The 14,431-nt window shown below is 35.8% G+C and overlaps 1 protein-coding gene across 2 annotated transcripts in view; it reads right to left on the reverse strand.

Annotated features, from left to right (window-relative positions):
- COL21A1 (collagen type XXI alpha 1 chain) overlaps positions 1-14,118 on the reverse strand; it is a 65,693-nt gene extending 51,575 nt beyond the window's left edge. The window contains exons 1-8 of one of the 2 annotated variants that reach the window (XM_054280142.1): positions 14,031-14,118; positions 12,066-12,617; positions 7,455-7,623; positions 7,107-7,323; positions 5,600-5,773; positions 4,583-4,660; positions 2,293-2,301; positions 770-853 (exon numbers count right to left, since the gene is read on the reverse strand). In XM_054280142.1, the coding sequence (XP_054136117.1) occupies positions 770-853; positions 2,293-2,301; positions 4,583-4,660; positions 5,600-5,773; positions 7,107-7,323; positions 7,455-7,623; positions 12,066-12,617; positions 14,031-14,118 (1,371 nt within the window). The remainder of the gene's footprint in view (positions 1-769; positions 854-2,292; positions 2,302-4,582; positions 4,661-5,599; positions 5,774-7,106; positions 7,324-7,454; positions 7,624-12,065; positions 12,618-14,030) is intronic. The other variant, XM_054280141.1, reaches the window with a different exon arrangement.
- Positions 14,119-14,431: the final 313 nt, after the last annotated feature.

Raw genomic sequence — 14,431 nt, forward strand, 5'->3', positions numbered from 1 at the left:
GGCACCATCTTGTCACCTGTATTATTCAATTATCCCAAAAAAATATTACAGTGCATTGTAGATGAAAAATTGCACATAAGGCAATAGATATAGATCATCTGAGTTCTGAAATTTCATATTCCTTTATACTTTACAGGAAGGGGTTTTCAATTCTTTTAAAATTATAAATACTTTATTCTCTCTCTTTTTTCTCTAAAGAAAATAAAAAAGGTAAAAGACCACAGATATTCTATTACATGAAACAATAATAATGATCTCTGTGTTGCAGATTTCAATTCCCTGACCAGAAATCTTCTCCACTATATCAAGAAGCCCTTAGATTTGAGGTAGCTACAGCATCCTGTAACCTCTTTTATGATGGCAGCAGCGAAGGTTTTTGTTCATCTGCTTAATAAAGACAAGTGATTTGGGATTTTCTTGTCTGCACTTAAAAATAATTCTGTAAACACTGCTTAGTACAGTTATTGAGAGAGATAATAAAGAAATACTGGGGATTTGAGTTTGCCATGTAAGACTTCTGCAGCTCAAGGCTAGTTCTCACTTTAGTTCTTCATCAACACAAAAAGGTCATCAGCACAGCTAATGTGAAACTCTCCCAATAAGCATCAAGTTCATTCTTTTACAAAGAAGGAAGAAACCCCTCTCTCCATTAAAAGATTTTGTTAGAAAACCATTTCATCCTCCAACAATTAACAGTGCAACATCATTTGCTGAAGAGTAGCAGGGAAAGACAGGTCATACACACTCAACAAGACAGAACAGAACTTACTTTGGGGCCTGGAGGTCCTTGCTTTCCTGGTGGGCATATGCAGGGGGCAGGTGTTGAGCCTACGTCACTGGGACCATTCATGCACTACCAAGAGTGAAAACAGCCATCAGCACATGCCAAAGGCAGCCAACAAACCTACTGGAACACCAGGTGAAGCTGCCCTTCCTTAGGCTGCCTTTCACTTAGGTCTTGGCATTCACTCCCTTGTTCAGCTGGAACTTCTGCTTATCTGAATATTGCCCTCCAACTACTTTTCACGTACATAATCATTTTCTCCAGAATAAAAATTTAAAAAGTAAGTACTGGATTGGGTTGACACCTGTAGCTGTTTATTTCACAAATATTTTGTCATATAGTTTGAAAATTTTAAATCTTGCAACCTGAAAGCCGCTTCTTCTAGCTAATCTATATTCATAATTTGAAGTGAGACTAATTCTCAAATACAACAATTTAATTTAAAAATGTGTAAAATTATGCATATAGCATAATGATCCCAACCTGTGCTGTGCAGTGAGCCTGAAAAGAAGATAAACCCTAAGTCTCCTACATCCTAGGTATGTGTTCCTACTGTGAAGCTGCTTGAGGGGAGGCAGGACACAGCTGCTCCCACTGACTCCTAGAGGTCACTAGTCCTGGTCCCAAGAGTGTCCCTCCTGCAAAAACCATTAGGTCTCCTCCAAACCATGCTCCTGCAGCACTAAACACTAAACCTTGGCAGATCACATAGATCACCTAACCCTCTAGAATTTATTTCTTTTTTTGTGATATTTACTTCTCACCATTAAGCCCCACATGAAACATCAGTGCTTTACTCAGGTAGGCAAGGGGAGAACTATAAATAAAATCTATTATAGGTATATCTCTACTAAATCTATATGTTGAAGTTAGATTCAATAAATTATTTTTCACCCATCAACCCTAACCCAGCAAGTTCTTAGACTTATGGAAAGGCAAAAATTTAAGAAGCTAAGCTAAAAAGAAAAGATTTTTTTTATTCTTATCGAAAACTTTCCATAGCATTTTACTCATATTTTCTAGAATAATGACACCTTTTAAGATGTTTCTTGACTGGAATTCTTTCTTGGGGTCAAATGATTGACCAAAACACAAACCCATGTTTCCTTTGCAGTGGTACAAGTTGGGAGTCACAGGTAAGGTTAAGGAAGTTGTCATATTAGGTCTTCAGATAAGCTCCTGTTCAGGGAGTTCCCATAAGCACAATGCAGGTAACAGCTGCATTATCCCTGTGCATATCCCCCACCTCCCTGCTAATAGCAGCAATTGAGTTGAACTGAGGGAAAACATCAAGCCAGTTATTCTACTAAACATGTGTTTTTTCAGAAAATTTATTTTTAATTTGGCTACTGACTAGAATTCAAGCAAGGGAAGTCCAGCACTCTCAAGCTTAGCATATCTCTATCCACTTTTGAAAACAAAGTGTATATTACCTAGAATATTAAGAAGCTTATAAAAACTCAAATACTACCTTAAAATGAGTTTGAGTAGTTTAGGATCAAGCCTACCTCTCCATTCTGAAACAAGAAGAAACACAGTTTAAGAGTACAGCAATATTTCTAAAAAGAAAATCCATTCATTTGGAAACACTATCAAAACCAACCATAAATCCTAAACTGTAACTGTCAAAAAATTATAATTCAAATTTTTAGACTTTCTGAGACTTACGTACAGCTGCTATCAATGCATAATAAATTAATTTAGTCAACTGCTTTTAAGAGTCTGTCAATGGGAGTTATCAGTAGCAATTTTTAAAAGATAATGACAGAATTAATACTAAACCATGTCAGTATTTACACTCTAAATGTTTCGATTTGGTTCAAACCTTTTACCAGAAGTAACTTCTCATCAAAAATACGCTCTGCTTGTTCATTCATGTCAGAGAATGTACCAAAATATTTCTGAAATCTCTGCTCTCTGCCTGAATCCACCATCTGGGAAAACAGAGCAGCACAGAGGCGAGGCTGGCTTTTTCTTGCTTTCCTGTGACTGTGTTAGACTCTGCTATCAATTGATTTTTGGTCCAGTAACTGCAACATCACAGAGCGATCCAACCCAAAACACTTCAGCCGAGCAACCATGAAATTTTCTGTCTTAACAGTTTAGTAGCCACCATTAGCCACAATGTCCACAGGAGTATTCTAATGCACATAGTCACTGCAGATTTCATACACACTCTGTGGACACAGAAAGCTTCCTCTCTATTCAATTTTCAGCTTGAGCAAACCCTAGAGAAGGTTTTCATTTTCCACAGATCATAGAAGGAGCTTAAAATTACTATGCAGCAACATATTGCTGGGAAAGGGAATTAATTTGATCTGTAATTAACACATAAAGCCTCTGCTTATTTCAGGAACTCTGACACAACCACACTCCGACAGAATACAACCACAAACCACATATTCCTCCTTGAAGATCATCCAACATTTTTATTTTCTGAAGGAGTTCAGAATTTTATGGGCAAAGTCCAAATTTAATTTACAAAAACAGACAGTGAAACTAAAATGGCAAAAAACCATCTGTTGGCTTCAACTCCTTGACAAATACCAGAGAAAATAAGCTATGAAATACTTTTTAGTGTTTGCTTTCTTTATGCAAAATAATTTTGATTTGATTACTTTTCATACCTTACTTTTAATTTTTAAAGAGCAAAAAGATATGTGGTGCAGTTAAATAATAGTTAAATAAATACCTTACTTTCCTCGAGATTCAAAGTTAATTTTACAAAAGTATTCCTGCACCTGTTAGTTCTTGACACACAGAGTTAGAGTTTAGAACAGCTAATAATTCATTCACCTACTTGCTGCTTGATTGAAAGTTGAAAAAGCCCTGATAAGGATGCAGTAGACCCGCTGGTCCCAAAGAAAAAGAAGAAAAACAGACTAGCTGGCAATACATGCCAGACTGACAAAAAAAGAAAATCTGGATGCTGGAGATTCAATAGTTCTATTGTCAAACCAGCCAAATGATACAAAATGTAATCACAACATGAGGAATGTGGGTCTACACTGGCAGCTGATAATCTTTAGTTCAGTTTGTTTCATCCACCCAGCAAAGGAGATTATTTTGAATTTGTATTTTTAAATCAATCTCTTGCTTATGCTTTGAGATGGCAGCTGAATGCTTTAAATTTGGCTCTGTCAGTCACGACTGGTTTCCAAATCTGTTTGTATGTCTTACACTGCAGTGCATAATTAACTGCAAGAGGAGCAAGAGAGGGCCAAAGGGTCCCCATAAACTTGCTAATTGTGTACATGAATCATAAACTCTTGATTTTATTTCTGTCTTGTACTTAATGTACTTCTTGAAATCACGGCACCAATTCAGATAATGGGGTGTTAATTACAGACCTCAGCATAGATACTTCTAATGGGAGAAGGTGATTTAGAAATGCAGGTTTGCTGATTAAGTACCAAAATTTCACAGATTAAATGACCTGACAAGTAGCAAGGAGTATTTCAGAAAAGTTCAAAAATCATACTTAAAAAATTTTACACTGAAAATACCTAGAAGTTTCATTATCCTGTAATGCTTAAAATCTGAAATTTTAAGAAAGGATCCTGAGATTCTTCTATACTCATATATATCAAAAATGCACCATTAAATACCTAAACTAAAACAACTTTAAAAAACTGCGAGAAAATAAGACTGAAATAAAGAAGGTCTGTAACAAGCATGTGTTTGCACCAGCTGAATCAATGTAGATTAATCTATTTTAAAAATTCATTAAGTCAGCTTTAAACAGTGATTTGTAAAAAAATGCCAAGTAGTCCTCAAAAGTTCATCTATCATACTCACAAATCCTGGGATCTCACAGACTGTTTCTCGATTATTTTGCTCTGGGTCACAGTAGATTCGCAGTTTTTGTAAATCAAACTGTAATTCAAAACGTAAAAGACTCTTTAGAGGTCTGTGCATTCACTACAGTTAAAAATCAATTAAATATACAGAAATATTTTTAGGCTACTCACAATGATTAATATGCACAACCAATTAAACATACTGTAAAAGAATTATTTAAATAAAAATAATCAATCCAAGAATTTTTTTAAGAAAACAGAAAACACCATCCATATTCCCTGGGAATTAATCCAAACACATGCAGCACAAACTACACTGGCTGCCAATATCACTGAGGAAACAAGTTAATAACACAGGCAAGCCCAACCTCTTTCCTTTTACCTTAACAGACCTGGGAAGATGCTTCTGTGCAGACCTGCTCATATTAGATATAAGATTAATAAATTCTGGTCAAGCATCTGAAGGCATCCCTAATGCTTAGTGTTTAGTATACAGTACAAATCTTTTACAAGTGTTGAATAAAAGCACTGGCATCAGGTAAACAAAAGTTTTTGCCATTCTGCTTTGTTGCTACATTCCAAAACAAAATGAAGCCACTGTCAGGTTTTCTAGCATGAACTATTGTGATTGCAAAGCAAGGAGAAAGAAACTTGACCAAAATTTTCCTCTTTCACCAGCATCACCCATACATATACTGATGGAAGGACATCATGTGGAAATGTCATGCAGCGGAAATTCCTTACTTTGAGATAAAGTTTCCCAAATACAGGCCACCACGTTGCATCAATTTTGTCCTTGGCATCAGTGAGACCAGTTAAGTATCCATGTCATGGGATAGATCACTTATGTTAAGTCCTCCCGAACATTTTTACTCTCTCTTACGTATTAAATTTTGTACACTAAATTTCAGTCCACTCTAAGTTAGAAAAGTAAGCTCAAGAAAACAGAAGCCTCCAATGCAAGGTTAACCTACAAAAGAATTACTGAATCATTGCAGTTTTAGCATATGCCTACCTGTACCGTTTCCTCCTTTCCAGAATACTTTCCTATTTGGGTTAGGCCACTGATGTAAATACCTAAAACTGGATGCAATGGCTTTGTTTCAATTTCTTGGCCATCTATATACAAAGTTACAAAGTCTTCTGTTACTAAGAGACGAATTTGATGCCAGCCTTCATCAAACAATGTCTAAGAAAAACAAAGAAAACAGCATTGTATAAAACAAAATGCCTTCACTTTAAATAATGATAAAACTGCACTTCAACAATCAAACTGCTGTTAATGGTTGAGATGATGAAGGCTGCAGGTTTTACATACAAATAACTCTAAACTATATAGGCAAATAAAGTATTGCCAAATAATATCGTAACTGAAAATATGACAATTGGTAATAATTAATCCCTGTTTCAGAATTATTTTATAAGTCACATAGATTTTATCTTTTTAGTCTATGACCATGAAGAAGCTCAAACCTGTATTTCTTAAAAATATGCAGCCAGAAGCCTATTTATAAGCACTGGTATAATGTCTCAAACACTTCAGATTATCAATTATGGTGAAAAAAAATTGGCACTTGTGATAAATTGACAGGTGATAAATTATCATAAAGGTTTATTAAAGAAAAATGTTCATCAGGAGTGTATTGGCATTTATACTGTGTTTAGAGAGTCTAAAAAAGCCATGAAATTGTTGTTCTCCATAATAGCAAGGCAGGCATGGAGAAACAAAAGCAAACAAACAAACAAAACACTGCAGTTGTGTGTTATCATGGTGAAGTTCATTGATACTGGGACTGCATGAATCAGATTGATTTGTCTGTGCAGCTCCAAGAAATAGATAAATATAAATAGAATATTGACTTGAAACTGAATTTTTAATTCAGTTCCAAGTTTCCAGTAAATCAAGTTTAACACAGCTTCTTAAAATAATAAAAAATTATTCCACCTACTGATAATTATCAAAAGGTAGAGGAAATTTGGAAAGAAAAAGCAAAAATTCTCCATCTAAGAACAGAATAAAATGCCTCTACCTAGAAAAAGCTTAGTAGTTAAGACCTATTCCTTAGATAGGAGTCCTTCCTTCACTGAGGATTTATACTTAAAATTCCTTCAGCCTGATTTGGAGTAGGGATTTGAATGCAGGCCTCCACTTCCCAGAAAAGTTGAACCCACTTGGCCATGAAGTGCTCCAGCAGCAAATCTTTCCCAGTCTTTGCTGAAATAGCCCTCTCTGTTCACTAAAATAATACTCCCTGTGGCAGGAAGGGCAGGAAGGGCTGCACATATTCCTGCTACAAATGCAAGAATATGGTCATTCAATCTCCAATCCTCTGTCTCATCTGCAGCTAAGACAATCTTTCTTACAAGAGTGGAATACTCCACTGGAAATTACTGAAGAAAGACTGAAAGGCAACTTTCTGATTGTACTAGAAAACAATAGACCTGGTTTGCTCAAAGAGGAGAATAGTGGAATACTGCGAACTTAAAGAAGCATTCCAGCATGATAGTGACATACTCCTTACCTTTACATGAGGTGCAGCAAATGTAATAACTTGTGTGCCATTTATTAAACTTGTTGTAGTGAACGATAATGTTTTCTCTTCTCCATTAACAGTGACTGCTATCTGCGGTCTCTTATCTAGACTCAGGATTCTCCACAAATCCCATGTCTTCTTTACTTTAAATCTTTGAGTGGAAACAAACACATAGGATGGAGGGAGACCTTCTGGAAACACATTCCTAAATAAGGGGAAAGGGTGGAGAAACAAGACATTACTTGAATATTCATATAAATCTTAAAATAAGTCATTCTTATTTAAATAAACAAAAAATCTTACTGAATATAGAAGCATATTTATAAAATTCAATACCTTGTTAATTCTGAGAGGTCAACACGTGAGGTTACTTCATAAGCTTTTGCATTAGTGGTTGATATTTGAATTCTCTTTTTAACTTTTTTCTTCACACCTAATCCTACAAGAATGTCAAATCCTTTTTCATCTCGAGCTGCCACTGGAATTCTTGTTGGACAAACAGATTCTGAAAAGTAATAAATGCAAGGACAGTCTAAAATATGACTTAAGACTTCCAAGAAAAGTAGCCTCCCACCCAACTAATTTTTTTATCTGCCTTTCAAGAAATAAAAGGAGAACTGAGAACTGTCAGTTAAGTACAACATGAGAAAAGTGGTTTGCAGGATACTCAGGAACTTAAAACAAGAATATTAAGATGGCATATTTTACTGCAATTGCATTCACATACTATTTTGAATTGTCACTAATTGTTAAAGAATAAAGTTAAAGAATATTACATTATCTGGCTAATAAATATATTGAATTTCATTTCTAAAATTGCATGGTTCCAAAATTACATCAAATTATTTATATTAATTTCCAAAATGCACTAACAATTTGAATTCAGCATCCTTCCCAACTATAAAATGAGTCTGAAAATGGAAAAAGTTAAAATTATCTCTGACTTTTATTTTCATTCTATTTAACTCAAAATGGACTCTGAGATGTTTTGTCTGTTACACTGAAATCTGCTTGAAGTTATTCTCAATGAAAAAATAGTGTGTGTGATATATTTTCTGTGACAACCTAATTTTTCTCAAACCATAAAGAAAAGAAAAAGAGATAGGACAGTGAAACTTAATACTAAAACAAACATTAGGATAACAAATCATTAAAAAAGAAAATTTTTTGTTTTATTAAAATTATGCTAAACTGCTTACAATAAATATCATTATTCATTTCCTACTGTTTCTCCAGAAAAGCCGCAGTTCATAAGCAGGGAAGAGGTTGGGAATACATTCCAATGAAGGGGTGGAGAGTTCTCCTATCTCCAGATGGACCAGCCATGAAGAACTCCTGTCTCTGTGCCAGGGAATTATCAGCTCAAGGTCTAGACTGGTTTCTTTTCACAGTATAAGCAACACTGCATGACTTCCCTTTGTAACCAACCCCAGGGCAGTCAGAAGCTCCCCCGTTCTGGTGCAGGAGGCAGGTTATATATGCTCCAAGAAAATTCTGCTAGTTTTCTGCACAACCTGTCATGGGGAAGGACAATCATGAGGATTGTCACACGTACTTGGGGCAGCAGCAAGAAGCCACATAAACTCCCCTTAGTTTTCTTTTCCTCTCTACTTCCAAATTAAAAAAAAAATTATCTGTCTATGCTACAAGAAAGAATTGCACAAACTCTGCACACATTTTGGAAATTAAAATGTCTGCCTCCTGAATATTAAAAAAAAAAAAAAAAAGAAATGCAAAGTCCAACCAAACATTCCCTCTCATTCTTCTCAAAACACAGATTTAAGTCAACATACTTTTGCTATTAAGTAAGAGTATAATAGTGTTTTTTTCCAGTTTCTTCAATTGTGCACTGTTATCATGGAACTATTTTCTAAACTCATTTACAGCAAAGCTGGGTAATAGTCACATCACAATTAACAGAGATTACAGATAATCACATACACGTACACTGACAAGTACAGGGTCTTCTATCAGTTAGAATATTAAAAAATTGGTGTAAAATCAAAAAATAAAGGCAGAAATAGGAATACTTTATATAAGAGGGCCATTATTATGGATCTGGGCCAAAATAACTGTTCCAAACCAATACCAACCAAACAAATTAAGCATTATTACATTAGGAAACTATTTTTTCTTTCCAGTGGCACATTGGAGAATTACATGAAAAATTCCCAGACAGGTAGCTCTTTTCTGGGTCTTCTGGATAATCTTGGGGTAGGACTATTTTGATAACTAATTGAGCCATTATACAGCATGCAGAAGTCAGTGGCAAAATTAAGAGCTGTCTTCCACTGGAAATGGAGTTGTATTTCCAATCCATGGTACCAGTCACTTCAACTATCCAGCCTTTGCTGAAATCTTGTTGCCTTTTAGTGTTTTTACATTGTTTTCTGATGCTTATTTTCATTCCTAAAAGGTGAGATAACTTTATGATGCTAAATCCCAGTAACTGGGACAAAGCAACTTTTCTCTGCATCCTCCAGACAAAGTTTTGAAGTCTGCACTGGGTGTTCTTCCTAAATGGATTCCTGAGATGCAAGTTTTTTGGGGGTTTTTTTGCTATAGCATATTGATAGTACAGGAACATTTGACTTTCAGAATAAATAATAAATATCAAATATTCCTTAAATATTTCATTCAAGTCTGGCAGACAGGTTCATGAAGTCTTTAGTCCTCGGGTGTACTTTAAAACAAACACTAGAGTCCCCAGAAGTCACACCAGACACTACATGCATGCCTGTTCCTAAGAGCAATACTTTCTCCAAGAACCACCAAACCTCAGTCTTCATTGTCCATAAAGGAAATACTGCCCCTGCGGCCTTTTTGTTTACATTTTTACTTGAGAATGGATTTTAAAACTCCATAGAACAACAGCTAGCATATTTTTAGACATTTACACAAAGACTATGAAGAGAGAGTTGCAAAATTTTTAGGCAGTTTCATGTAGTTGATCACAGCCAAATTGCTGCTCAGCCCTCATGGAACTTCCTCTCCCGCAGTCAAAGTCAATCTTAACAACACGATAATCAGTAAACAAATCAATCAATCAATAAATAAAATATTGCACAACTCAGCTATTAAAATTCTAGTTTAACAATCTTGGAGTTCACCTGGTAAAGACATTGTGGTTGGAAATGAAGCTGCCAAGGGGCTTTGATTGCTCTGCAAGAGAAGGATCTAAATGCTATAACAAGGGAAGTGCACAATGTAAGGGAGACAAAGCAAAGGGTCACTTCAAGTGAAAGAGCAAGTACACTTTGTATAAACAGTCAATATTCACAGATTACTGCTGTAAATCATGTGAAATACCACAGATTAATTTTAAAGGATACTAGTTAACTTGTTGCTGAAAATCCATCTTGATGAAATATATCGGCACTTCTTCTAAAACTTTAGTCAAAGAAAATATTGTGTTTAGTGTTCATTTAGTGTTTATTTAGGGGAATTTCTCCCTGTATGAAGTTCTATTAAAGAATTTAGCTCCACTTAGCTGATTTAATTTTTGGACTGACAACCTTACTACATCAGCCACAAGGAATTACTATGATATTCATTTAATGTAGCAAGAAATAAACACTAATATCCTCAACAAAAGCATTACCATATTTTTTCAATGAAGTTGATACTCAAAGTGAGAGCAAACAAAATCTATTTTTCACTTTTAAAAAGTACAGAAATATGGTAAAACTGAAATATGTCTTGCATCAATTCTTGATAATAAAACATGTACAAAATACCACTGACATACTAGAATCTGAGTGATATACTTTAGGAGCAATTTGCTATCTTTTTTATACATAAAAGAAAGCCATTGTTTTACAAAATTTCAGAAAACTCAATGCAGTAATGCTGTTAAAAGAGTCACTTTACAATGTTGGCCTTGGCTAACTCTTCTGTAAAATTCTTCTAAGAAACATCATTACTGCTTGCTACAACTCCAGACATCTACTCCACTCCCATGAGCCCCCACCTAGAGTGCAGTGTCCAGCTCTGGGACCACAACATAAGAAGGATGTGGACCTGTTGGAGCAAGTCCAGAGGAAGCCACAAAGTTAATGAGAAGGCTGGAGCCTCTCTCCTGTGGAAAAAAGCTGAGAAAGTTGGGGTTGTTCAGCCAGAAGAGAAGGGTGTGGGGACACCTTAGGGCAGCATTCCAGTACCTAGAGGAGCCTTACAAGACACCTGGAGAGGGACTTTTCACAAGGGTGTGTAGTGATAGGACAAGAGGGAACGGCTTTAAACTGAAGGAGGGAAGGTTTGGATTAGATATTAGGAAGAAATTCTTTACAGTCAGGGTGTTAATGCATTGGAACAGAGGAGTTATGCCTCATCCCTGGACGTGTTCAAGGCCGGTTGGATGGGGCTCAAAGCAACCTGATCTACTGAAAGGTGTCCCTGCCCATGGCAGGGGGGTTGGAACCAGGTGATCTTTAAGGTCCCCTACAATCCAAACCACTCCACGATTCTATGATTTCTGCCAGGAGTCTTTCTTCTGGGTTTTTCAATGCATACTAGAAGTATGTATTCAGAAGAACTCCTGTTGTAATGCCAAGCTGTCCTCTCACCTCCCTAGAAGAAAAACTGGATTTTGTGTATCAGTTGCAACTAGGAAATCAGTAAAGTAAACTCTATATTCTTGCACTATGAGAATTGCTGAAATGTTTCAGTGTTTTTAAACTTTATCAATGAAAAAAAATTTGGGCTTAGGGTAAAAGGATACATATTAAAATTAAACACGTACTGTGTTAAACCACTATATCTTTCCCAAAAATACCTCTTTGTTTGACAGAGAAAATAACATTTTGGGAGGAATTTCCAAAAAAGAAAGAAGATCATAGTAAAGATTATCAGGTCCCTTAGGTTACATTAATAACGCATTCTGCTTGTAAAATTAAAAAATATATGTACAGAACTACATTTTGCACACCTAAAATATTTTGTACTCACCTTCGCAGAGTTTCTGTTTTATAACTTCTTTAATTCTTGATATTGCAATATAGTCTTCAACATAAAATACGTAAGTTGATGAAGGTTTATTGGCAATAGCTTTAAGTTCATCCTCCTCAATTTCTGAGCCAACACCAATTGCAAACAAAGTGATCTTATTTTTCCTTGCTTCTGCTGCTACATCTTTGACTTCATCTTGGGACTTTCCATCAGTGAGAACCACTGCTATTTTTGTTAAAAATCGTGAAGATTTTGCAAAAAGATGGTCAAAGGCAAACTGAATAGCTCTTCCTGTTCTTGTATTTCCTCCCAGATAGTGTATGGACTCCATTTCCCTGATGAGGTTCTCAGTGGATTCATGAGTTCCGAGGGGAATTTCAAGTACGGGGTAATCACTGTACTGGACAACTCCAACTTGAATAAACTTTGGCCCTATGTCAAAATTTCTTGTAATATTGACAAGCCAACTTTTGATTATTTCAAAATTTTCTGGGCCAACACTGTAAGAGCCATCCAAGATAAAAACTAAATCTGCCGGAGCAGTTCGGCAACCTAAAACAAAATCAAACAAATATTTTAATGAACACTTTCCCTTTCTTCTGCCTCAGTAAATGTTTTTCTTATCAATTAATGTTTATATTAGGATCTATACTGACATAGGCATTCCAGCTGAAAAAAAAATAGCAGAGTTCATCAGGGCAAACTTGTGTAAGATTGTGTAAGCGACAGAGATCCAACTTGGTACCTGAAAGCCACACCATTTTCTGGTTTTTACATTAGCTCCAGAAACAAATATGAAAAAATCTGGAATTCAGTTCCTTAGCTGGCAATTGCATTCTATTCAATAAACAGAGATAAATACATATTGGATCTTTTCATATATCATCTGCAGAGATAATAAACATAAAAACTCCTTTTTGTTAGCAAACCAAGCACACTGCAGAAGGCGGCGATAGACTGAATACTCCAGAATCCTTTTACAAATACCTTTTAATTGACTTTGGAAATTCCTACATGGCATTTACAGAACTAGTATTATAAAATCCTGAGTCTCAATTGAATGTTGCTGGTAGCATATTCTGATTATTACAGAATAAAAGTATTCAGTGAATGAGCTCAACCTCCAGAATATAGAATCACATAAGCATTTACTAACTACCTGTAACTGCATGATGACTTAGGCATGGATTCAGCTCTCCTAGCTGTAATCTAAGTTGCCAGCTACAGGCCATGGACAGACACAAGCATTTTCATAGGAAAGTCCTTCCATGCTACATGCCCATTCTCAGATGGAGGGTGTAACTTTCTAAAGGAGGGAATCATCCTCCATTGACTGTGAAAGAGGTTTTGATAACTGACACGTGAGGTGCCAAGGACATGGCCAAACGCAGGAGGGATTATTTTGATCTCATGGCATAGGAGGCCATGAGGCTTACTGTCCTTTTGTTTTCTGAAAGTCTGCACCAAGTCTGCAGGGAGGAGAGCTTTGTCTTGCCCTGAAATCTGCCTATGGACACTTCTGATCAAGACAAGATGTCACCTTCCTTGAAAGCAAGTGACCACAACCTGCTGGAGAAATGCTAACTGGAGTTAGCTTCCTCTCACAGAACCTTTATTCTTCCTTATTTAGTTTCTCACATAACATTAAGCTAGTCAGAACTTTCATTCTGAAGCAATGAAAATACAAATACTCAAGACTTAATTTTAAATCAAGACTGGAGCTTTACAGTTCCATCTACCACCTTGGGCATTTCCAAGACACAAGACATTCCCCTCCTAATGAAAAAATAATATATTTAAGCTATTTTTATTTTATTTTTATATTACTGGATTCTCACCAGGAAAATTATATTGGAATAAAATCACCATCAACAGAAGGGTACATGTGAACACCAAAATGGATATTAAAAATTTGAGGCATGCTTTGAAGTTGCACTTATCTGATATGCAAAAATTAAGACCTACTTGCTCTTGTTTCGCCATCTTCAGCTGAGATATAATCATGAAGCAGCAGAACTAACAGCATCTGAAAAAATGTTACAATCTGTGCCATGTGTATTTTATTCTTTTATTCTCAAGGTCTTGATACAAAACTAGATGGGGAAAAATGAAAAGAAAATATAGTGTTATTGTATTACCAAAAAAAAAATCAAGCTTCTGCAGTTTAAAAACTGTGTCTGAGGAACATCTCTGAATCAAATCTGTAAGACCAGATGCGGCCACTCTTCAATGAATCATTGACTCAAAAGTGTCAGTCATGTAAGCCCAAAATTGAGATTCTAAACTCAGCAACATTCACCAGCCTTTTTGCAGAAGCTCAGTTTTCACCAGGATGCATTTATATACTTCTCCTGCAAGGCACATTC

The sequence above is a fragment of the Melozone crissalis genome, unplaced genomic scaffold, assembly GCF_028551555.1.
Source record: "Melozone crissalis strain CALT ecotype California unplaced genomic scaffold, PUWL_Pcris_2 ptg000027l_1, whole genome shotgun sequence".
In the NCBI taxonomy this organism is placed as follows: Eukaryota; Metazoa; Chordata; class Aves; order Passeriformes; family Passerellidae; genus Melozone; species Melozone crissalis.